This window comes from Periplaneta americana, chromosome 7 (genome assembly GCF_040183065.1).
Source record: "Periplaneta americana isolate PAMFEO1 chromosome 7, P.americana_PAMFEO1_priV1, whole genome shotgun sequence".
Classification (NCBI taxonomy): domain Eukaryota; kingdom Metazoa; phylum Arthropoda; class Insecta; order Blattodea; family Blattidae; genus Periplaneta; species Periplaneta americana.
Genome location: NC_091123.1, coordinates 123,017,127 through 123,044,547, shown reverse-complemented (window position 1 = coordinate 123,044,547; position 27,421 = coordinate 123,017,127). Strand labels below are relative to the sequence as shown.

Below are 27,421 nucleotides of genomic sequence, written 5' to 3'. Positions count from 1 at the left end.
TTAGGACACATGTTTATGTGACATTTTTTCCTTAGAATTTCTTCAGAAATAAGCTCCGTAAGTGGCGGTAAAACCTTGTGAATCACCCTGTATAGGTACCGTTACTAGAATATCTTATCCACTACTTTTCTTCTTAGAAAAAAATTAATAACATACACGTTTTCCTTAATAATTACAGTACCTGCACATACATTGGTACAATTTATTATTTTCCTACATTTAAAACTTAAAAGAAATGTTAATCACATAGAAGAATAGGATCTCTTTAAATATTACGGTCTTGGGACAAATTTTAATTTTTTCTCTGTTATAAAGAAAAGTCGGTGAGAATAATTTTACTATGATTCAATAAACGTAATAGGGCAGCACTGTTATACATCTTGTAAGATTAGTCTGAAAATTTGATAAGTCTGGCACGTGTTTTTTCTGCAAAGTGTACTAATAACTTGGAGGGAATGTAGGTTTCAGAAAATAGTGTTTAAAATTAATAAGGATATTTTATTGGTTATTATAGCACCATGATTTGAATAAACTCATTTATTGAATACAAATATTCCCTGATTATGTAAAAAGTATAATATAAATATTAATATAGGCAAATAATATAATTCACTTTTTGTCACTGTTAATGACTAACTCTGCTTAAGGCAAAGATGATTTAGCCTACCTAACAAAAATAATTATATTTAAATTAGTATACTGTACTAGTTAAGTGCAAAGAGGCTTTCTTTGAATTTGAAAAAAAAAAACTTTATACTATTTTCACTAAACCTTCTTTTTCTTATTTTATTCCAAAAGAAGTGAAGTTTAATGATTCTGTAATACAAAAGCTGCATGAGTTAATTTTTAGGTTTGATTGTTGATGAACATTTAACATGAATAAGCATATTTTGGCTGTCTGTAACAAAATTGCTCCAATTTTTGGTATTTTGAAAAATCTTTGCCTATATCGTGTCTCTTGAATATATTTAATGTATATGTCATTTATTTGGGGACATAATAAGAAAACTGCTTTGAGACCTTTGCAAATTATTCAAAATATAGCTTTAAGAAATTTATTAGGTTTCCATTATTTGACTTCAGTTAAATATCTATATCAATTTTCTTTTGCTCTACCAGATGAATTAATTATCAAATTAGGTGGTGCTATTTTCATGTACAAAGTCATTAACAATTTAATATGCTATATAGTAATATTATATTTCAGTTTAATAAAGATATACATACTTATTTAACAAGACAAAAAGAATATGTATTTTTTTCTCAGCATGGCTTCAGTACGGTAACTTGTGAAATGAAAGGAATTGAGCATTTTTAATGACAAACGTTTAACCAACTTCCTTTAGAACACAGAATTTTACCTATTTGCTGGTGTTTTAAGAATTTTTTAAAAAGACATTTTTGGGAAGATTCTTCTTCTTCTTAAGGCACTACAACTTCATTGAAGTTTTGGCCTTCTCAATGATCTCTTTCCATTTCTCTCTATCTTTGATAATTTTGGGCCGATTCTGAATCCTTAATCATTTTATATCTTCCAGTACGTCATCTCTCTACCTATTTTTTGGTCTTCCTGTTGCTCTTGTCGTTAGAGGTTGCCACTGGTAGATCTTATTTACCAGTCTGTCATTTTGCATTCGGTTTACATGTTCAAACCATCCTACTCTTTGAGCTTTAATAAAATTTATTATATTTTTATTTTTAATTGTCTTACTTAATTCCATGTTGGTTTGAATCCTCCATGTACCATCTTCTTTGATTGGTCCCATTATCCTACGCAAAATTTTCCTTTCAAAAATCAAAAGCTTTTGTTTTATTGTTTCCTTCAACACGCAGATTTCACATGCATATGTCACAATTGGTCTTATAATTGCTTTATATACCGTAGTTTGAATTTTGCTGACTTAGGTATTAATTTACTTTTGAACAACATTTTGTTCGCAAAATATGCTTTATTGCCTAGAGCAATTCTCTCATTTATTTCTTCGTCTATACTATTATTTTGGTTTATAATGGAATCTAAATATTTAAACGAATTTACGCCTTCATAACTAATATTTTCTATTTTAAGATCTTTTGTTGCTCTATTTTTGTGTTATTGTTTAAATATTTAGTTTCAGCATTATTAATTATCAATCCATATTTTCCTGATTCTTCTTTCAATAATTTGAAAGTTTCAACTAATGCTGGCGTATTTCTTGTTGTTGTTATTATTATATCATCTGCATATGCCATGCATTGTTTTAGTCTGATACTTATGTTACCTCTTAGATCTAGTTATTTTTTCGGAAGATTATTTATTTTAATTCTCAGTTGATTTATTTATTTCATGGTTTCAAACTTTTTCTTCTTTCTGCCCAAAACTGTATGTTACCTTACTGTTTGTTCTTATTTTGCTTTCTTTCTTTAATTCTTCAGATATTGTATGTTTTTCATAGATTGTAGTTTCATGACTTTTTAAATTACATATGCATGTGTTCTTGTATAGCACCTACATACGAGTTACACTCGTTGGGGCATACTCAATAAATTAAAAAAATAATAATAATAATAAATTTGGATCTAATAATGAATCAGAAAACTCGCGTACTGGTATTTGTTTATAGCACGCTTTTGAATTTCAGTCAATAAAGTAGAACTGCAGCTTTTTAATAAACTTACCTCACACTGCTGATAATTTCAATACATGTTTCTTCTATAACATCCCACACACCATTAGGGGGTTGGCACAATCTGAGGAAAAAGTGTAAAATACACGTGAAGTAACATTCCATTTTATATTATATACACTATATTAAGCATACAAAGAGATAATTTATTACAGTTGTATGAGCACTTTTTGTATAATTAAATTAAAATTATTATAATCAGTTAAAAACCAGACATGTTTCAGAGGAATGCTCCTCCATCTTCTGTGGCAATACCACGATGCTGGTACAGAAGATGGAGGAGCATTCCTCCGAAACATGTCTGGTTTTTAACTGATTATAATAATTTTAATTTAATTATACAAAAAGTGTTCGTACAACTGTAATAAATTATCTCTTTGTATGCTTAATATCACATTTATGAACACTGTTGAATTTGGCCTTACTTGTGTAAATTCAATATACACTATATATTTCATTACAAAGTTACACATAAGATACACCATGAAATTTCCAAGGGAGGGGGAGGGAAGTCATAATTTTAATACCATCGTCATCGTCATCATCATTAATGAATTAGGCTATACACAAATTTGTTTCGGACTCATTTAGCCTTTGGGAAACATTTTCTTAGTAGTTAAAAAGATAGCCATCCTACTTAAAACATATGAGTTAAATTTAATAAATCTTTCTCAACTTGGTGAGGTTGCCAAAGACAAAGAATGTTAAAAAGTAACATTTAAGATGTGACATTAAAAATGTCTTACAAGAAGTTTGTTTACAATACACTGAAATTTACAATCATGAAAATTTGCAGTAAAAAAAAAAAACAGATAAAAAATAAAATAGACTGAGAAAATTCAACTGTAATTTTAATTGAAATACAAGTGTCATCATAAAATCTGCAGAGAACCCTTCAAAGCTATCATAGAAATTTTCTTAATTGTTGTTTTTGGGACTCCAAATTTATGACAGAGTGAGACGAACTGTTTTGTTATGGTCCCTCTAGCACCCACCGTTAATCCGATGACTTCTATATCCCTGAGTTTATATGATGTTTTGTATTAAGTGATAGTTGGTTCATAAATTGCCCTTTTCTCTAGATTAACCTCCTTAGGTTGACTCTGATGCATCTCGAATCTCAGATCCAGAATATAACCTTTTGTCTCTCCAGGTTTAAATGTTAAAATATCAATACACTGAGAAGCCGTGAGAATAATTTATTATTGCCTTATAATTAATGTAATAAAAACAAATGAATGATAAGTTCAATGCAAATAAACTAGTACTGGTACTTAATACTGATACAACTAATGTAATCAAATTTAATAAGCATAATAGTGGTCAGTTTTCTTTCAATATTAGATTAAATGGAATTGATCTGATAGGATCTATAAGCTTGAAGTTTCTTAGTTAGGAATTGGGTAATCATTTGAACTAGAAAACACACATAGAATGTATTACTCCCAATAGGCCTACTGTTATGCATTGAGTTCGTTACACTCTATTGGCGTTATAAAGATCCTTAAAATGGCATACTTCGCATACTCTCATTCTGTAATGAAATATGGATTCATATTCTGGGCTAAACATTATTTGTTTTACAAAAGAAAACTCTAAGAATAGTGATCAATCAATCTTCTTAATATACCCAGCTGTTTGCTGACAGCATAAAGTCCACTATAGTCCACTGTAGTCTTTTTATTTCTTGTTTTTCACGAGAAATGAGGGGTATTTTGATTGGTGTTCATTATAGATACTTTTTGCTAGTAGCCAGAGTTGGGGTGTAGTCAATATATACTGCAGAGCTGTGTCTTCTGCAACTGGTACTGATGATTTTAATTTACTTCTTTTGTGGTTTATGGATGGACAGTATAGAAGAATGTGTTCCAGATCTTCATCATGATTATTACACCACAGACAAGTAGGATTATCAGAAAGGTGAAATCGGTGTAGGTACAATTGTGTGACAATGTGACCTGTTCTGGCTCGTGTTAAAAAATGTTTGTACATTTCAAGTCATTTGGTTTCTTTTGAACGGACTGTAAAATTTTTCCTTTGTCAGAAAAGAGCCAATTGTTGATCCATAGGTTTATAAAATGAGACTTTACTGAAGCAAAAGCACTGGATAGAGATAGCATTTGCTATAAAGCAAATGTACGAATATTATGGAACGAATAAATCTATCTATCTACCTGTCTGTCTGTCCTGTCTGTCTGTCTGTCTGTCTGTCACGTGAAGAGGTCTTGGTTGCAAATATGTTGCCTGTTTTGCAATTAGTGACATGTAATTTAAAACACTTTACATGTAAACGTATGTTTGACTATTTGTATAGTAACAAGGAATTGTCAAAGATAATTAAGTCTAATGATAAATATGCAGAAGCAACAAAAGTGATATAAATGACAAAGTTGGTACAAGGTCTAAAAGGAGTTCGTTGGTGAGAAGAATGTGTCAGCATTTTCACATTCCAGAATATGGTCACCCTGTTGTAACCCTGAATATCATTGCAGTGATAGACGATTCCAATTAAGATTAAATATGTGCAACATTTGGTAAAATAATATACTTGTAAAATCGTAATGCTTATATTAAGTATTTTTTGGTAAAAAAAAGAGTAAATTAAAAAAAAAATACTCTGTGATAAGTGTGGAATACACTGCATAACATTTTGTGGGTATTTGTGCTCTTATCGGATGTTAACATAAAATTTTTAAACTTCCTGCGCTCTGGATTGTTAAATCACACGCTCCCTTTGATTGTTGTTTCCAGTAACTTTATTTTTACTACATTTCCAGACAAAAATGGATATAAATTCTGAACTATTAAAGGTGCATGCATGAAATTCAGAACACACATTAGAACACACTATTAGGAAACTTTTCTCTGTAATAGAATTTTGCCAATTGATTTCATTTTTTAAAATATGTCTGTCTGTTTGCAAAAAAGGAAATCAAAAAAGCGTTATTAAATTTTGATTATTTATTTTACAAATGTAGGGACTAATATCAAAATTCTGTTAAAGACAGTTTGTAGAGCATGCTTTTACAAGTTAAAAAAAAACTGTTTGAATCTATCTTTAAAAATGGCTGCGATATATCGGTTTTAGTAAAATCCTGCATTGGGTACTTTTTCTTTTTCAAATCCGGGCCCCCAAATAATTTTTTTTTTTTTTTTAATATTTATGTTTGGTTGAGTTGCTATAGTCATGAGCCTCTACATACAAAAAATTAATGTTTTACACCAAATAGGAAAAAAGTTAAAAAAAATACTGTTCTCTTCCCTTAGATTACATAACAATCAGAAACGTTCTTAATATAAGAAGTTTATTGATAAAGATTCTCATTAATATTAATTATTCGGCTAGACAGCTGATGGAATACTGCTTGGTACCAGCTGCGACTGTTGGCAAAGTCAAGAAACCTAATGATATCACTGTTTCAGAATGTTATTTTCTGAGGAAAAAAAACAGCTGGTCATTAACATCTATAAACCTAACTGTGCTGAAATCTAATCTTCAAACACTACAACTTGATACGAGTTTCATTCAAATATCGCATTTCCAAGTCTCGGAACCGTCTGTTGGTTGATTGGTTCAGAGTCTCTTAGCAACGATATCATAGTTTGAATTCTGTAAATTATAATCGCACTAAGATAACACAATTACAGAATACTTTAATGACTGACAGCTGAATCTACTATCATTGTACAGATAAAGGAAATGAAAAACTCTTAGAGAAATCTATATAAAGATTAATTTTTTAGTCCTATAGAATTATCTGTGATGGTTACCATTTGTTATTAATGGAGAAAAATTCGCTCCAGTACCAAGGATTTAACCCGGGACCCCCAGTTCTATGCACTGGGTGCTCTAACCACTGAGCTACTCCGAAGTTCAACCCACAACACCGGATCGAATCTTTCTCCTTTGGTTCTTTTCCCTTAATAACAAATGGTCTTAGAGAAATGTTGAGGTAGTATGTCGAACTCACCTATAGGCTTCGTCTTCTCCTCCATTACCCATGAAGTCCAGAATGATGGCATAGGAAGGCATTACTCTTGTTTTGAAAAGTGAATCTGAACATGTATTTAGCCACGGCATTAAGTCTTCTGTTGATACTCCATTACACATGGCACAGTGCGGATTTTTGTAGACCTGTGATAGGACAGTGCTGATGTCATTAGCACTGGATTGAACCGGCAAGATAGTATCCTAAGAATACGTGCAAAGAATGATTATCTGTTCTTAAATATCAAGTACCTGCCTATTTCATTTGGATTTTCCTAATGGCGCGTACAACAAGATGAAATAAAAGCATTTTTGATAAAATATTGTAAAACGTAAAGCAGACTTTAAAGCTGTGTTAGCAAGACAGTAAGCATTAGTAAAATGAAAGCCTTGTAATTTATAACATATAAAACTATTTTTATTTTTAATTATTTAAATTTAAGGGGGTTTGGAATGTCCTGACCTTCAAATGTTAAATTTATAGTCCATTTTCTCAGCTTCTATCAACCATAGAAAATTTATTTTGACACATGTATCATACCTTACTCACGGTTCTCAATTTTGACACAGGAGTTTCCTCTTATACCCAGTATTCTGTGTAATTCTGTTCTTAATTTGTAGTTTTTTAATTTAAAATTATGTGAAATGTACAGCAGAGTTCGTATAGGCCAGTTTCTGTCAGATGCTTTTCCAATTCACTGCGGGCTAAGGCAAAGAGATGCACTATCACCATTACTTTTTAACTTTGCTCTAAAATATGCTATTAGGAAAGTTCAGGATAACAGAGAAAGTTTGAAATTTAATGGGTTACATCAACTTCTTGTCTGTGCAGATGATGTGAATATGTTAAGAGAAAATCCACAAACAATTATGGAAAACACCGAAATTTCACTTGAAGCAAGTAAAACGATAGGTTTGGAAGTAAATCCCGAAAAAACAAAGTATATGATTATGTCTCGTGACCAGAATATTGTACAAAATTGAAATAGAAAAATAGGAAATTTATCCTTCGAAGAAATGTAAAAATTCAAAAATCTTGGAGCAACAGTAACAAATATAAATGATACGTGGGAGGAAATTAAACGCAGAATAAATATGGGAAATGCGTGTTATTATTCGGTTGAGAAGCTTTTGTCACCTAGTCTGTTGTCAAAAAATCTGAAAATTATAATTTATAAAACAGTTATATTACCGGTTGTTCTACATGCTTGTGAAACTTGGACTTTCACTTTGAGAAAGGAACAGAGATTAAGGGTGTTTGAGATTAAGGTTCTTAGGAATATATTTGGGGCTAAGAGGAATGAAGTTACAGGAGAATGGAGAAAGTTACACAACGCAGAACTGCATGCATTGTATTCTTCACCTAACATAATTAGGAATATTAAATCTGGATGTTTGAGACAGGCAGGGCATGTAGCACATATGGGCGAATCCAGAAATGCATATAGAGTGTTAGTTGGGAGACCAGAGGGAAGAAGACCTATGAAGAGGCCGAGACATAGATGAAGGATAATATTAAAATGGATTTGAGGGAGGTGGGATATGATGACAGAGACCGGATTAACTTGCACAGGATAGGGATTGATAGTGGGCTTATGTGAGGGCGGCAATGAATCTTCGAGTTCCTTAAAAGTCGTAAGTAAGTAATTTAAAATTATATTTCACATAATGTCAATAAAATTACATAAACCTGATGTTGACATTTGGAAAAATACGGTTAGAACACCTGAAAAAGATAATTTGCAAGTTTCTTTACATAGTAGATGCTGAGAAAATGGGTCATGAGAAGAGGTAAATTTAACATTACGGGGATAGTGCATTCCGAATTCCTTAATGAACAAAATTATGTTCATTTTTATTTTCATAATTAAAGCTAATATAATTAATATGTTAAGAATTAAAGAAGCAACAGGATATTTTGTTTTAATATTTTAAGATTGTTGTTATTATAGTGCCAAAATATTACAAAAATATTTAGCTCCTCTTTGTTCAATTACACTTTTAAAAATTTAAAGACTATGAGACCATGAATCTATAGTCATAAAACAAGGTTGAAATCGACAAAATTTCACTGGACAGTAATCATCTCCCCATCTGTATAATATATTCTACACAGAGTTTCACCTTGGAATTCACATATTCAGTTTTTTCAGCTCCGAACTCCCTTGCAAGGATGAGTTTTCGCGTACCTTTTAAAGTTTCACCTTCCATTTCCTTCTCTTTCAATTCAATTCACCACCTTTTTCTCTAGAAATATATCACACTGAAATATTTCACTACAGTATTTCACTTTCTAACTCGATGATTTCTTCTTATATTGGGGAGGAGAGATTAAACCCCCAACTCCCTTGCCTTCCCTTGTGCACGGTTGTGACTACAGCCACTGTTACTATTATTGTTATTAGAATTTGAAATGCTGAGAACGAAACTTGATTACACGACATTGTACAGATAGATTTGTATTGAAATTTAGTGAAGATATCATTACTCTGAATCACATAAAGTGAAGTGGGTAGGCATTGGATACAACAACTTGTTAACAATTTTATATACGGTACATTTTTAATATTGGATTATATAACTTCTGTTGAATTTATGTTAAAATATGTAGGTTAATAATGTGTTGTTTTTGTATAACAATGTAAGACTTTACTCATATTTGATGTTGTAATAATTTGTCTGAAGATACCGAAATGTTAACAACCAAATGAATGAGATGTAATAACAATATTTAATAAGTCAATTACATTTGTAAGATAAGTCATTTGACTGTAATGTAATTAAATGGTACTGATATTAGTAACGACTTATCTGATATTTTTATAATGAATTGTAAATTCATAAAATATAGGCTACAGTGAGATTGTTATGTGAAAATTACAGTGAAAAATTGAGAAATAAATAATTATTTCATATTTTCAGGTTGTGTACAAGTGCAAAATCAAATCACCTGTGACTGAGATTATCTCTTCCTAATGTAAGTAGCAAATTTTCAGTATGGATAATATAGTAGCTTTACAATTATAAATGAATACTGGCATTGAAAAACAGTATAAACATAGATAATAAAATTAACATATCTTATTTACAAGTATTTTAATTATGCTGCAATTAGTGATACACAATTATTACATTACTTACATTTTTTCTCAGTTTCGTGTAGAAAGCATATCCTCTACACTTTCTGGCTATATCCATATCAGTCCAGGAAGGTGGACAGTCTTCTATTAATATAATTTTTTTCTTTGCACATGTTTTTCCACAGGGACGCAAGAATCCTGTAGTTGATGTAGGAAGTAATTTAACTTTCAATTGACATGTCGTTGGTCCTAAAATCCAACGAAGATTCTCAGTGTATTTTCCTTCCTCCAATACCTGTGTAAAAATATAACATTCCATTATTAAGCTCTTGTAGTCTTACACATATTTTCGACAATTATGCAGGCTATATTGTTTCATAAGCTATACATTTTCGTTTCATCTTATAATTTTATTATGTTATCTTTTTGCTCTAGTTCTTAGTTTGATTTTGCCTTTTACTTAACATGTTTATAGAGGTATAAAAACAAATAATACACGAACAATTCGCAAATATAATAATAAAATAGAAACATGCCATGAACTGAATGCTTTATAGTGTGATAAGAGCTACCATCTTCATTTCAAGTGTTAAGAAAGGAAGAACACACGAACAATTCGCAAATATAATAATAAAATAGAAACATGCCATGAACTGAATGCTTTATAGTGTGATAAGAGCTACCGGTACCATCCTCATTTCAAGTGTTAAGAAAGAAAAAAACACGAACAATTCGCAAATATAATAATAAAATAGAAACATGCCACGAACTGAGTGCTTTATAGTGTGATAAGAGTAACATCCTCATTTCAAGTGTTAAGAAAGAAAAAAAACACTAACAATTCGCAAATATAATAATGCGGGCATGAATAATACAGCGTTTACTATATTTATAATATCATTTTTAACTGATTCTGTGAATTTGTGCACTTGCTAAGACTAGCTGTACTCTTTGAAATGAAGTGGCGCTTGCAATGTATATAACACACATTACTTGTCTTTATACAGAAAGAACGAAACTTAATTATGAAGCTAACGTTACACTTTTACTATCAGCAGATTTACCAGTACAATAAAAATACAACCATACATGTTATTCGTTCATTCCTCATGAAATTACTTCAGTGTACCATGGCTCTATCAGCGCATGTAGGAGCATGTCAAGTAGTTGGTATAGCGAAGGTTTGCCAAAGGTTTGTCTGTATTTGCCAAAATATGAAGATGGTAGGGTTTCTAAAACAGTTGAAACAATTCCCTTTTCTAACATGGTAATAACATCCACAATTCATTAGACTTACAGTCTTCTTTGTAATGTTCTGGTCACACCCAAAACTGTAGCTAACCGGAGCCAAATGCTTCGCATCTCCATTGCAGACAGCGCAGTACACGTTTCTATACCAGACTCCAGACACAGAGCTAAGTACTGGTACGTCCATCGTGTAGTGAAAGTTTGGGCTGGTTCTGTTTGCTACCATGCAGGCATCTGATATCTTCGTTAAGGCGTCACGTGGACATCTCATTACCATTCGTGCCTAGAAATAAAATTATCATTATATGAGGCGTTCAAAAGTCAACATGGTTAACTCCTTTTCCAAAGATTTTGAGATATTCAAGATTAAAGTTAAATACACATAATTGATTCTGTGATGTAGTCAAGAAGAATATTGCATTTTATGGGCTTTTTACTGAAATATGGAGCTAATAACATTGACCACTGAAACTATGATCAATTTAATACATTGCCAACTTAGAATCTCTGAAATAACCAAAAATGAAGTTAATCATGTTAAATTCTGAATGCCTCATATACTGTAATGTAGTTAAGGCAAATGATGGCTCCTTACTGAAAGAAGGATATTTGATCTTGACAGAATTTGAACGATTTTCGATTAAAATTCGGATTAATATCCACTAAATGCTAAGAACGACACGGAGCACCTATACTCCATATATAGAATGTGTGAAAACAAACCCTCTGCGCAGGTAGAGTCTTTTTTTTTATAGATGGGTGGTCCAGTGAACAGTGGCGTATTCTGGAATATTGACATGGGCTATCACTAACAAGTAAAAACAGATAGGCCTAATAAACTAATAGACTACATAAATAGGCAAAAACGTATTACGGCGAACGCCAGTTATCCCCACCCGCGCCGCTTGGCACCTCGCTCGCATGCTCTCTCTCTCTCTCTACTGTCTCTCTCTACTATCTGTCCCGCTTCGATGGATCACTGCCTACCACATTGTAATACGCATTAGACAATACGCATTAGACAACTGTCCACAACCACAATGCAATACGCATTAGACAACTGTCCACAACATGTATGACACAACACAACACAATGTAATGTGGTTTTCATTAAATAACACTCACCCACAGGTTGGATACTCTTAATGACTAGCAAGTAGTCCATGCTCCTCACAGTACCTTACTGTATCCGCCTTCAAATTCTCCCAGGACATTTTCAGAAAGAAGTACACGTCTTCGGTACGGATCATCACTACACGTGGTTACGTCTGTACACGAAATTGGATACGGACACAATGAAGCTCCGCGAGTTAACACTTATGCCACCCCCGTAGTCAACCCCTACCAAGCGACATTCACAAGCCCACCAGTTTCTACCCACGCTATTCGGTCATTGTCCCCTTCTACAATATGTTATGGCAGTTCCCTTAAACATAAATAGATTCATTTTCCCTTCTACCCCCAACTCGCCTCGGTAGCCGAGAGGTCTAAAGCATGAACAAAAAGCGTGCGTTTAGGTTTAGTTACGAACTTTCTCGGATCGAATCTCCCCTCCTGCGAAGTCGTAAGAAAAAAAGAAGAGAGAGGCATGAAGCAAGGAACAGAGAAGGAGAGGCTAGAGAGAGAGAGAGAGAGAGAGAGAGAGAGAGAGACTGACAGGACGAAGTTCCTCTTTTGCTTCGTAGATGTCGTTACTCTTTTTGTTCCACTTTCCTACACTAGATGTCACCCCACCCTAAACCCCTATTTCCACTCTTTCCCGCTAGGGTGTGTGGTGAGCTTGTAGGGGAAAAATGGAAAGGGGACGTGGGCGGAGCTTTGCGTTCGCCGTATTACGTTTTTCCCCATAAATATATAATTGTTAAAAATGTGATTAAATAAGTCATCTATAAAACAACCAATACAATATTTAACTGATAACACATTTCACTTTATCTGTTTTATCGATATACGAGTATCAACTCCAGCCGTCTTTCCTTGCTAGCGATTTTTGAGAGAACTCTTTAGTCTCCTGAGTCCTGAGAATATAGTATACTATACTTCATGCATGATTATGTATGTGCAGTGACTCGAAGTATGATATAGTATATTTGGATATGTGCCCTAACTGTAACATCCAGAATTTTTTCAGCATTTTTCCTCACGTCAGTGACTTTTTATTGGAGTGTAGAATTATATTGAACTTTAAAAACAAAATAACAGATGTCTCAGGACTCAGGAAGTTAAGAGAATACAACACTTTAAGTTCATTTTTCAAACGCACAAGATCAAAATATAAGCTGTAAGGTTCTTTAACTTCTGAAAATACCTCAACCAGGGAGCCTTACCTGAAAGACTAGATTTGCATAATATATACGTAACTGTGTACGTTAACAGAAAACCACAATTCCAAGGCACACAGGGTTTGTGTGCACTCGATGTGTGTCTCTGGCGTTTCGTCAGCCCACGCGAGTTGTGTGGATATAAAGGGAAAGGTTGAGACGGTGTTGGGTGGAGTTCCCGGGTAGCTCAGGGATCGATACCCGGCCCCGGAACAATTTTTCCCTTGAAATTATTCAAATCTGCTTTACAGGGACCCTTACTTGAAATACTAGATTCGCAATATATATACGTCACTGTGTACGTTAACAGAAAACCACAATTCCAAGTCACACAGAGTTTGTGTGCACTCGATGTGGGTCTCTGGCGTTTCGTCAGCCCACGCGAGTTGTGTGGATATAAAGGGAAAGGTTGAGACGGTGTCGGGTGGAGTTCCCGGGTAGCTCAGTTGGAAAGAGCGCTGGTACGTTCAACCAGAGGTCCCGGGATCGATACCCGGCCTCGGAACAATTTTTCCCTTGAAATTATTCAGAGGCTAAAGGTGTTCGAGAACAAGGTACTTAGGAAAATATTTGGAGCTAAGAGGGATGAAGTTACAGGAGAATGGAGAAAGTACACAACGCAGAACTGCACGCATTGTATTCTTCACCTGATATAATTAGGAATATTATATCCGGATGTTTGAGATGGGCAGGGCATGTAGTACGTATGGGCGAATCCAGAAATGCATATATAGTGTTAGTTGGGAGGCTGGAGGGAAGAAGACCTTTGTGGAGGCCGAGACGTAGATGGAAGGATAATATAAAAATGTATTTGAGGGAGGTGGGATATGATAATAGACACTGGATTAATATTGCTCAGGTCAAGGCGGCAATGAATCTTCTGGTTCCATAAAAGTCATTTGTAAGTAAGTAAGTTGCAGATGAAAAGTGTAACTTATGTAGGCCTATAAAGTTATAAATCATAAATAATTTTTGTTTTGCTTAACTCTTCATTTGAGCGTGGGCTTCGGTGATAGCCTTGGTAGCCCACAATATACGCCACTGCCAGTGAGTAGTCGGGGCGCGAAAGATATTGCATGGGGGAAGGACACAACATGGCGCTATCAGGCTCCTCCCTAGTGACGTTATACGCTGCCACGCTTTACACTTTTACAGATTCCGTGAACTGGGTTTAGACCGGATGTAATAAATATCTTTGGGAGGGCTTTCAGGCCTAGTTAACAAGACTCTGAAATCTAGCAATAGAGAACTGAGGAAGAATGCATAGAGTAAGCCTCACGCTGCCGTGTAAATTGTGGATAAGGCCATTAACGGTATCGAAAAAAAAAAATACTAACCATCACTTACGTCAGTGCGCGGTTAATATTGCACTAGACGCTGTTTCATCCATGGCTCATCATCATACCGATGTTTAATTCCTGTCCACAGTACTGATGTTTGATGGATCTCTTTATTAGGGCTTTAAATGGAAAAAGCCGGTTGCTTTACACACGAGCGCTGACCCCGACGGCAGACCGACTGCAGCCGCTGTCTTGCAGTCGGTCCCCTCGACGGGCGGCAGCGTTTTCTGCTTACACACGGACGACTTTTAGCCGCAAAGGTCGGCGATACGCAGTGGTTCAAAACATATATTTAGCTGGATATAATTAATATATTTTCTCCTATTTAACAGATTATCATGTAGCTTTGTACAGTAGTTACAAGTAGTAAATTTTTAGTATACAAACTCTGATTACGTCTGTACCTGTATAAACGAAACTACCCGCTATAGGAGGTGCGTTTAGAAAAAAAATTAACAACTTTTCTCCTATTTAACAGATATTCATGAACCTTTGTACATAAATAAGGTAGTATATTTGTTTTGTATACAAACTTTGATAACGTAGCAACTTTTCTCCTATGCAACAGATTTTCATAAAACTTTGTGCAATAGTTTCGGATAGTATGTTTGTTTTTTATACAAACTCTGATTACGTTGGTACAAGGGGAACTACTGCTTACAGAGAGTGTATTTAGAGAAAAATTAATAACTTTTCTCCTATTTAACAGATTGTCATTAAACTTTACAATAGTTTCAGGTAGTATATTTGTTCTTGTTACGTTTGAAGGAAACTACTCCTCATAAGGGGTGCATTTAGAGGAAATTAATAACTTTTCTCCTATCTAACAGATTTTCATTAAACTTTGCACAGTGGTGATAGGTAGTATATTTGTTTTGTATACTAACTCTCATTATATTTGTATAAAAGAAACTGTCCCATTGTAGGGGTGAATGTAGGTAAAAGTAGTAGCTTTTCTCATACGAAACAGATTTTCATCAAAATTGTACAGTAGTTAAGGGTAACACATTTGTTTTGTATACAAGCTCTAATTATATTTGTGTAAAGAAAACTACCCCATTATAGGAGTGAATGTAGACAAATTTAATAAGTTTTCTTCTATCTAACAGATTTGACCAAATTTTGTACAGTAGTTAGATGTAACATATTTATTTTGTAACAAGAGGCATAGCTTTCTCAGAAGTTAGTGGAATAAGTTTTTATGACAGCTGACATATAGCCCTACGCTCTTTTTATTTTGTGGCACGTTTCGGTGTAGTAATTGTAATTTCCTTCACAAAATTAGCAGCATCTTTCTTTCCCTGATTATTCAAGCTTATCTGTGTAAGAAAGAGAAGTTTCTCCTTGCTTTGAGACTGCAGTGTGTTTTTTTAGTTGGTAATTTAACGACCTGTAACAACCACTAGATAATTTAGCGTCGATGAGATTGGTGATAGCGAGATGTTATTTGGCGAGATGAGACCGAGGATTCGACATAGATTACCTGACATTCGCTTACGGTTGAAGAACACCTAAGAAAAAACCCAACAGGTAATCAGTTCAAGCGAGAATCGAACCCACGCCCGAGTGCAACTCCGGATCGACAGGCGAACACCTCAACCAACTGACTTCGGTGGCCTGCAGTATGTTCCTAGCTTTCTTTCTCTCATACCTTTCAGAAGATTCAGAAAAAAGTTTGTCACTTTTTCCAACAGATGATCGAATGATGACACTGACATTATGAAGTAGTGAAGAAAATGAGCTTCATGGGCTCGAACTCGTGAAAAAGGCAGTGAAATTGGCCATATGCGCTCATTAAGTGAAGATCCGATGTATCCAATATTTTCTATGTTTAACACGTCTCTTTCTAGGACGGAGGAGAAATAATAAGAGTTCTTCCTCGACGTGCATTATTACAATGCGAGTGAATAATGACACACTTTTTGCAGTTCGACTGCCGCCGGCACCGACGACACACAATGCCCGTATCGACTACAGTGTCGCTCATGTCGACTGCTTCTGCGTCGAAGAACCATTCATGTCGGCGGCAGACCGTCTGCTTTTTGCAGTCGACTTTGGCGGCTAAAAGTCGCTCGTGTGTAGTAAAGAACTGTTTTCAGAACAGGAGAGGAGTGATAATAGGAGGAACAAAAATAAAGTGCACAAGATTTGCCGATGATATGCCTTTGTTACCAGAAGAGGAGATGATACCTACTAAAGGATATGATACTGGAACTGAATGACTGCTGTGAGAAGATGAAGATAAATGCAAACAAGACGAAGACCATGGTTAAAAAAAAATAAAGAAGGTAAACGTGTGAATTCTAAATGAGGCAGTAGAACAAGTGGACAGCTTCAAATACTTGGGGTGTACTATAAGCAGTAACATGAGCTGCCAGGAAGTCAAAAGGAGATAGCAATGAAAATGGAAGATTATAATAGGAAAAGGAGCATCTTCTGCGGACTTCTGGAAAAAGAATTAAGGAAAAGACTAGTGAAGTGCTTTGTGTGGAGTGTGGCATTATATGTAGCAGAAACATGGACATTACGACGAAGTGAAGAGAAATGACTGGAAGCATTTGACAAGTGAATATGGAGAAGAATGGAGAGTAAGAAATCGACAGACAAAATAAGAAATGAAGCTGTGCTAGAAAGAGTGGGTGAAGGTAAAATAATACTGAAACTGATTAGGAAGAGAAAAAGAAATTTACTGGGTTACTGACTAAGAAGAACTGCCTACTGAAGGATGCACTGGAAGGAATGGTGAACGGGACAAAGGTTCGGGGTAGAAGATGATATCTGATAAATAACATTAAGATTTTTATTGTATGTGGAGACGAAGAAGAAGACAGAAAAGAAGAGAAATTGGATAATGGATTTGCAATGAAGGATCTAATATTAAGCAGAAAATTACGAATAGATGAATGAATTAATGGGCTGTGGGGGTATATTTCTTCGAGTTATAACTCTCGTAATTTCCCTTACAAATTTTATTTTATTCTTATCATTCCATTGACCATGGGTAACTTCAGTGACGTATCTTTGTGTCTTATAAAGAAGCTAGTACCCTACTTTTATAAAGTTTAGAAAGCACTTTCACCTAACAGACATGAACTATAACAATATAAATTGTATAACAACAGACGATGAAAGCTTCTGAACATTCATTTTTACTTCTAATGGAACAATATTTTTCTTGATGTATTTTTTTTCTTCTCGTATAGTATGCTACCCATGGACACTGAAGGCCCACTTCCACTTAGCGGAATCGAATCGAACATAATTTCTCTTCACATTGTATTTAAATGGAAGATACCAGAAAACGGCGCATCGAATCGAATCGAAGCGAATCGAACAGAACAGAATTCATGAACTAGAATATTTATTCCACTTCCGGAATGGAATTTGTTTCGGGTATGATCGTCAGTTCTCGTGAAGCCTTCGTGAAAAAACAAATGAACCACAACCATTCTTGGTGGCTTAATTTATTTACTATTGAAAGTTATTGCTGAAATAGTACGTATACAAAAATCACAATGTAATATGATCGAAGAAAAATTAATAAATCTTGCGTAGAATTATTCTCTTTTGTGTGACAAAGACAGAACACAAAAGTATTGTTCGGTTCGGTTTCACTAGATGTGAGTGGCAGCAAACTTTTCGTTTCGGTTCGATTCCGCTAAGTGAGAGCGGGCCTTAACTTTCGTCTACTTCGCTTACTGATATATGTGGAAATTACACTTTAAGCACCATTTAATTTTCAGGATACTGTAAAAGGTGATTGACCTGAGAGATTTTTACATTAATTAGTTTACCTGTTTCACTGGCAGAACGACTGTATTTTCAACCTCGAAGTTCTGACATCCCCATCTCTCACGTGGTATTCCCAGCACTGCGCTGCTTTCTTGAATTTCACCTCTTATGTCAGCTGAATCATCACTTTTCTTTGTCGACGTGTCATTGGAAAATAAATCAGTCTTTTCATTGTTACTTTTAGAGTCTTCTTTTGGGATGCTTTTGTTTATAGCTCTATCCACACAGCATTCTCCAAACAAGTGACAATCTGCATCACAGAAGCATTTGAGATTTGGATACCTGAAATATGAAAACAAGGATCATCGCATTTGTTTCTAATATTGACCATTAGGCCTAATGTGAATGATTTTCTCATATTGATGTATTTATTGCAGGTTACAACTCATACTGTTAGAAATGGGTGCCGGTAATATTAGGCCTACTTTCTTTCATTGTGGTAGAATGAAAGAAAGTAGGCCTAATATTATTATATTACACGACTTCTAAGCACACTGAATGCCATATGGCTACTGGAGGTCGATTGCGCGGGACAAACGGTTAGCGCGCGGCGGAAACCACGCAGGGCGCGGCTGGCCGGCCGGCCGCTCTTTTCTGGGACTTATGATAATAATAGCTCAGTAGAACAAGACGCACACTTTTAAATGTAGCCGACCTGCAACGTGATTGGCTGCAGGAAATAAGAGCGACGGGACTATAGTTGATGGAAAGCCACAAAATTGTTGATAACGCCCCTGTTACAAAACACCATCGGTATGGTGTTTGTATGTTTATTTTGTAAGTGATAATTTGGCTGAAAGACATACGTTCTTTAATTAGTTATTTTACTACGCTTTATCAACTGCTAAGTTTATCTAGCGTCTGAATGAGATGAAGGTGATAATGCCAGCGAAATGAGTCCAGAGTCCAGCGGCGAAAGTTACCCAGCATTTGCTCTTAATGGGTTGAGGGAAAACCCTCAACCAGGTAACTTGTCCCAACCAGGATTTGAAGCCGGGCCCGCTTTTGACGGTAAGGCATGCTAACTGTTACTCCACAGCAGTGGACCAATAAGTCATATCTACGTAAGTTTGGGTAGGTGGTAATAAGTTGTGCACGTTTAATATAAAATTAAAAATACTATCAAAATATTAAAAAAACAAGTAAATACTAGGGTATTAGATAAGTACAATGAAACCTCTCATTTACAGACATCGAAGGGAGTAACAATCTGTCTGCATCTGGGAGGTGTCCTTTATTGGGAGGGAGGCTCCCCAATCTAACAGTAAATTTATAATTTGCATTATGTATCCCTTCACGCTTTAGATGAAATGTATTGCTGTAATTTGATTCTAAATACATATACTGTACCTACAGTAAATTCTTCACAACTTTGAACTACAGTAGGTAAGTCCGAAAAAGGAAAATACAGTACTGTGCCATGTAATTTTCTACAATTATGCAGTACTGCAATTTACAATTTTCAACTTAACCTTTACGTTCAGGTGCCGTGTCTCTCGAAACAGTATAACTGATTGAAGTGACGAGAATAATCCTACCAAACCTATAATATGTCGAATACAATTTCACGATCGGGGAAACCTTGGACCCATCAGACAGGTTACATTTTATGACTTTGTTTATCCACCCGCTTCCAGCTAACAAGGGCCAGCCGGCTGGGCTAGTGGTAGCCTAGTCTTCTTTCATGTTAAGGAATTTCTGTACAGTTTTCAGAACTAAATTTTCCATTTTTGTAACACATTAGGTCTTGAAATCAAAGTTCTGTCCGCAGTCAGGAAGTAAAGCAAGCTTTAGGAGTATGTCCGAGAGTTAACTTTATAATTATGTCTATATTATTTCAGCTGGGACATAAAAACCTGTCCGTATGTGAGGAGTGTCTGTATCTTGGGGATGTCCGTAAGGAGGGGTTTTACTGTAATGGCAGCAATGCTATAAATCAGTGCACCTAGCGGTGACTATTGAAATCTTGTACTACGTAATAGAACAGCGATTATTTCATAAATTTGCAATGTTGAAAGTCTCGAAGTAGCCATATTTTGTAAACAAAGTGGCTGTGATTTGTAGTAAAGAGTACAGTCCTAAAGATACGAACAAAGGCGCTTCAAGAAAATCCAAGTTGCAAGAGAAAAACATGCAACTCAATGCTTTAGGGCAGTGATCGTCAGCACTCGCTGAAATGTGCAAAGGGTACGCGGTGCTGTCCCGTGTGCACCGTCGTGCACTGCGTTTTCTGCGGGTAAGAGAGACTAGCCCAAGCGTGCTCTGTGCTGACGACCCCTGCTTTAGGGCATTACAAGACTGTAGGAAAGAAGTCCTACCATACTGATCTATTGCAAGTTGGGTGGAAGCGAGGCATTCACCTTGAATCAAGAGTTGACATCCGAAGGGCTTTAAATCAGTGAGAGAGATATCCAGAAATGCTGCTGCAGATGGAGTCCGCCGTCTTCCAGGAATTTGACAATATATTGTTGACATGGCAGGCGAATATTGAATATTCTTAAGGATTCAATCCAAATATTACATTACCATTTATATTTTGACCATTAATGATTTTGTTGGGTTTGCGTTTCTCTGGATTTTTTTTTACTTAATTCCTATATTTAATCATTTTTTTCTTACTAAATTATTCTGTAGTACTTTTATTCTGGATCTTTATGGTCACACTTATTGAGGGTAGATTATTTTGTTAAAAAATAAAACCCCTAAACTTTGAAGTATGTAATGTCAAAAATAATCTAAATAAATTTATTATGAAACAATAACTATGTTGACATTACTTTTCGAATGCCCTAGTATTTAGCATTAAGTGAAGGATAGAGTAACAAGAGTAGATTTAAAAAAAAAATTAAAATATAATTTACAGATTTGTACTTGTAACAAGCTTTAACTTAGGGAAAATTAAAAAACAATTACACGGCTATCTACCTCTTAACCAGGGCACCACAAAATTGTCGCCAGGTAATATTATTCTCCTGCTCTCTTTAACTCAAAATTTCCCTTCGTGTGTCATTAAAATGTGCCATTCTTTTGCTTTCCTTCCGTAATGGATAAGTTTACGTTAATTTCAAAGTTAATTTGTGCAAATATCTTCAAGTCATATAGGTACTTTTTTTCTTTTTACTACAAATTCTCAAATTTAGGTAACTTTTTTGTGCAGTGGCAGAGCCCTTAACTTAATGTTATTCGCCCTGACTCGACGAGCGTGGCTCATAGGTGTCACTAGTGCCGAGAAGCGTATACCACTTACTTCGTCAGGGACTATCCAGAGTGCACCACAGGTAGTGGGTCTACATTACACTTGTAATGAATGATGATTATGGATAAATGAGTCGTTCAGAGCAGAAGTGGTAAGTCAAAATTGGGTAATGAGGTTTAAAATAAAAATTCTGTAAAATACAGTGCAAAGTAGCAATTAATATGTCCTTCGTGCTATCCACTGACTACTAATAGTTCAAATAAATTGAATATTAATTGCTACTTTGCGCTGTATTTTACAGAATGTTTACTTTAATCCTCATTACCCATTTTTGACTTACACCACTTCTGCTCTGAACGGCTCATATGTTTGTATGTCACAGGTGAACTGGAGTATCCGAAGAAAACTCCTGAGTATCCTGGACTCATTTCGCCAGTGGCGGTTATTCGAGTGAAGTACATGAAGGCCACCTCCACTCCTTTTTTCGTGTTTTAATAAAATATATTTTATCAATAAATTAAAATAAAATGAATTCTTCACTAAACCATATTTTGCTCTACTTTTTAATATCTTGTTCGGCTTAATCCGCTCAGCTAACGTTCACTGCAGCACTTCACATGAACCCCTCACCAGCCAGGGCACGTGGCTAGCAGACCAGCTGAAGGTCCGAATGAGACTTTCCTTTTCGCCTTCAGTACACACACCCGGTTGCCATGACAACGAGTTGCTTACTATGAATTACCGGTCCCTTTTGCAAGGGTATTAGGAAGGTCTGGCGAGCAGGCATTGATCTCCTTTCTCTGTTCTTGAAAGACAGAATCTCTCTCTCTCGTCCAAACATTGGACCAGGGTGGCAAACTGTAATATTTTGCAACTAAATAAGAAAACATAAAATATTGTGTAAAGAAGTTAAATATTGTTTAAATTTAGTATATAACATATCTATTTTTGTGTTTTTTAACGTTAGCACCTCTTGAATATTATGTTTTGTTTAGATTTTGAAATAATTTGAATACCCTGTAATGAAGAAAGTTGGCATAACATTTGAAACTACGTTGTACATTTGACCCGCGCAGACCAACGATTTCGCTTTTAGTCTGTAGGCCTACGTATTCTTTGTTGTGACAAGTGGAGCGAAGTGTGAAGGTGTTACTAAGTGTATTAATGCGATGAAAACATGAATCCGTTAAACGATTTAGTGTGTAATCTCTTGGAAACACCGTTCTCTCGTTGGTGTGCAGAAGATAAGCAAGATATTTTAAAATACCGCAGAACAACACCTCAAATTAATATAACTATGAAGAAAGTGAAAACTGGTGGTCGGTCATACAATATTCAGTTTCAAGATTCGTGGTATGCCGATTATAACTGGTTATGTGGGAGTCACTATAACGAGAAGTTATATTGTTGGCCTTGTCTTCTTCTGGGGAACAAGAAACTCGCTTGGAATTGAACTGGATTTTGCGATTTCAAAAATGTGAATCGCGGTCTTCATAGCCATGCAGATTCAGCTGAACACATTAAATGTACTTTGCAATTAAAGGCACTGCAGAAGAACGTGAACACCATTGCGGATGCACTGAAGGAAAGTTCTAGGTTATACGTAAGTCAATTTAATGAAAATTTACGTTTAAATAGACTGGTAATGCACACCGTAATCGATACGGTATTGTTTCTAAGCAAACAGGAGTTGGCTTTTCGCGGTCATGATGAGAGTATTTCGTCACAGAAAAGGGGATTTTCAAAGAATTATTGGATCTCATTTCATTGGCCCTTTGAAAATTAGAAATCACTATGAAAAAATTAGGCCCGTTTTTTTTCTGGGAAATCTAAAACGATTCAGAATGAAATAATTGATTGTATTTTTGAATGCATCAATGAACTTGCAAGAGATGAAATTACTAATGCCCCTTTCTTTTCCGTTCAAGTGTAAGTTTTCTGTTCAAGAGAATACTGCTTTGATTTAATAGTAGCTACTTGATTTTACTGGATAGGTAAGCTTATATTGGAAGTTGCATGTTCCGAAGTTGATTTAAAATATGAATACAGTTTACGATTGTGATTTTGAATTTTGTTATGGGTAATATTTCTTGTGTATTCTTTTAATTTGATGTGTTGTATAAAATGTGTTAGATTTTGTCTTTTTTATGTTATGTAGACTTGTGGTTGTTTTATTATGTTGTGGTATGTCTTGTGTGGAAGTTTTGTTGGGACAGTGAATTCTTCGGGGTTAAGGGGACGTAGCTTCCGAAAATGTTGAAAATTTGTTTATTTTATATACTGTGCTTTTCATAAAACTTAAGAAAATGGTTAATATATTACATTAATTCAATATGCCCATCGTATAGGTTACAAAAGCATTCGCGACGTCACGGCTATAACTTATAACAATTCCAGGAAATTACCTAGAATTCTATTGACCTTCACCTAATTTATTCGGCACGAGCCGCCACTGCATTTCGCTGGCATTATGTCATTCAGACGCTAGATAACCATAGCAGTTGATGAAACGTTATAAAATAACCAATTTAAAAATAATTCACAAGGGTTGCAAGTGCATAGGCTACTCACTTGATGTTGTTGGGAATTTCTCCGCACGTGTCAACATCACGTAACGTTGGAGCACTGCGTACTTCATCCAATCCCAGCTGAATTGCACACACGGCCGTCCGCCATGTTAGGACCAGAAGAAGGAGGCGTGGCACACACCGCATCGGGACACTCATACATACACCAGCGTACCCTATGCACAGTATTAATTAAATTAGTATAATTAAGATACAGTTTTATACCTGCCTTTAATTAGAGGGACTGATGAAATGTGAATCTCAAAAACCACTACATAATCAATCTCACTTTTTTTTCACCACACATTCATATAGTGATAAGAAGGCTAGAATTTCAATGTCAATGCATATTTGTTTTTTCTTCATATACGTTAAAATTTTGTCATGCTTATTAATTAGAATATTTCGAGTGATTTAAAACATATTTCATTTTTCATATTTGTCAATATTTCCAGGTATAGTACCTACACATTTTTACATATTTGAGAGAAACTCACATATGTTTACATAATTTAACATTTTATTTTACATATGTCCCATATTTTATAGTTTAAAAGTTATTCTTGTCAGAAAATAATAAAAAAATTATATTACTAGCATCGGTATTTCAAAGCTGGATTCTGGTATTCTGGGGATTTGAAGTTGTGACGCAAAACGAGAGCCTGGCCCCTTAAAATAGCGATTTAATTAAAAATAAATTCATATTTACTAAATGTGTAGGCCTATAACTAGAACAGTGAAATGTCTTTCTTGCACGTTACGAGTAATGTGACATTTGTAATTGGCAACAGTCAATGTACGATTGTGCTGGACAAGTCCAATTACCATTAGTAGGGAGGTATTCAGGTTTAAGCCTAGTCGTCCACTACAAGCATGAACGGCCGAAAATTTGTTGGGCCATATGCGGTCGTCTACCGGACGACGAGCAGAAGAGCCATTCGATCGTTCATTGGAGCCGACGCTTCGGCGTCAGTCACCAGTTGTATGTTCTCGTGCTAAATAATAATAATAATAATAATAATAATAATAATAATAATAATAATAATAATAATAAGAAGAAGAAGAAGAAGTAGTAGTAGTAGTAGTAGTAGTAGTAGTAGTAGTAGTAGTAGTAGTAGTAGTAGTAGTAGTAAATTGTACCAGAACAATGGAAAGAGTCCATAATTGTACCCATATTTAAGAAGGGGACAAGACTACTGTAGTAACTTTCGACGAATATCACTTTTGTTGATGTCGTACAAAATTTTGTCCAATATTCTTTTGAGAAGATTAACATCAGATTTTTTGTATTCGACAGATATTGGAGAAAAAATTGGGAGTATAAGGGTACAGTACATCAGTTATTCATAAATTTCAAAAAGGCATATTACTCGGTTAAGAGAGAACTTTATATTATGTTCTTATTGAATTTGGTATTCCCAAGAAACTAGTTAGATTAATTAAAATGTGTTTCAATGAAACTTACAGTAGAGTCCGTATAGACCAGCTTCTATCTGATACTTTTCCAATTCACTGCGGGTTAAAGCAAGGAAAAGCACTATCACCATTACTTTTTAACTTCGCTCTTGAATATGCCATTAGGAAAGTTCAGGATAACACAGAGGGTTTGGAATTGAACGGGTTACATCAGCTTCTTGTATATGCGGATGACGTGAATATGTTAGGAGAAAATCCATAAACGATTAGAGAAAACAAGGAAATTTTACTTGAACCAAGTAAAGCGATAGATTTGAAAGTAAATCCCGAAAGACAAAGTATATGTTTATGTTTCGTGATCAGAATATTGTACGAAATGGAAATATAAAAATTGGAGATTTATCATTAGAAGAGGTGGAAAAATTCAAATATCTTGGACCAACAGTAACAGATATAAATGACACTCGGGAGGAAATTAAACGCAGAATAAATATGGGAAATGCGTGTTATTATTCGGTTGAGAAGCTTTTGTCATCTAGTCTGCTGCCAAAAAATCTGAAACTTAGAATTTATAAGAGAGTTATATTACCGGTTGTTCTGTATGGTTGTGAAACTTGGACTCTCACTTTGAGAGAGGAACAGAGGTTAAGGGTGTTTGAGAATAAAGTTCTTAGGAAAATATTTGGGTTAAGAGGAATGACGTTACAGGATAATGGAGAAAGTTACACAACGCAGAACTGCACGCATTGTATTCTTCACCTGACATAATTAGGAACATTAAATCCAGACGTTTGAGATGGGCAGGGCATGTAGCACGTATGGGAGAATCCAAAAATGCATACAGAGCAGTGGCGGCTCGTGAACTTGTGGATTGGGAGAGCTGCAGTAGATTTCGGTACATAGAAATTTCACTTCTTGATATCATTACTAACAAGAATAGGACAAAAATAAATGCACTACATATCGAAAAACCAAAACTTCTTGACTTAGTTGGGAGATGTCTGTGGGACCATTTCCTAATCCCTAAGAAAAACTAATACCATCGATTTCAGTCTGAATTTCAGATCGACTGACACTCAACTTACAATCTACCAGTTCATTCTGAATTGTCTTAGAATAACCTTAAACAGTGGCATGTTCCAAATGACTTTTGAGAGGCTTGTTTAGATTACTCACGAACTGTAGCAACCCACGAAACATATCAGGGTTCTTCGAATCGTTTTTTCATCATGTCCCCTATGGGGAAGTTCATATTGGCCACAAAATTTGATACAATCAATATTTTTTTTTAAATAATTTAACGATTTTTTCTCACTTCTTGATTATGTTTGAGAATGTTTGTTCTGTTCGTTTCACTTATTTGCACAGTAGTATGAGTTGCGTAACATAGCCAATGAAACAACATTGTTCAGGTGAGACTGCGAAGATTCGTGCATTTTGCTTTTTAGGGGCAAATGTCCTAAATCTGTCACACCACTCTTAGTCCATGCAGCATCACCACCGAAGAGGAGGCAAGGAAAACAAAATACAGATTTTTTTTTGTTCACATCCACGTAACCACAAATGCTTAGCGTAAATTCCATTGTTATACTTCCTTACATATATGCACTATTTGGCTGGATGAAGCTTAAGTAAGATTTAAGCCGGGTAACGGACGACCCTTTAATTTCACTTCATTACATAAATATTCTCCGCAAGGGAAAGTTTAGAAAAATAAAATTAATATTCTGTAATTCACATACACTCATGCTTGCAAATTTGCACTGATTAAGTTACGGTATTAAGACGTCACACCAAAGCAACACTC

General features: G+C 35.1%; 1 protein-coding gene across 1 annotated transcript in view; it reads right to left on the bottom strand.

The window, feature by feature from the left end:
* LOC138703422 (uncharacterized) overlaps window positions 1-27,421 on the bottom strand; it is a 203,854-nt gene that overhangs the window by 28,971 nt on the left and 147,462 nt on the right. The window contains exons 2-7 of the mRNA XM_069831268.1: window positions 24,203-24,374; window positions 18,438-18,717; window positions 11,032-11,265; window positions 9,796-10,029; window positions 6,638-6,858; window positions 2,659-2,730 (exon numbers count right to left, since the gene is read on the bottom strand). Of these exons, the coding sequence (XP_069687369.1) occupies window positions 2,659-2,730; window positions 6,638-6,858; window positions 9,796-10,029; window positions 11,032-11,265; window positions 18,438-18,717; window positions 24,203-24,357 (1,196 nt within the window). The 5' untranslated portion in view covers window positions 24,358-24,374. The remainder of the gene's footprint in view (window positions 1-2,658; window positions 2,731-6,637; window positions 6,859-9,795; window positions 10,030-11,031; window positions 11,266-18,437; window positions 18,718-24,202; window positions 24,375-27,421) is intronic.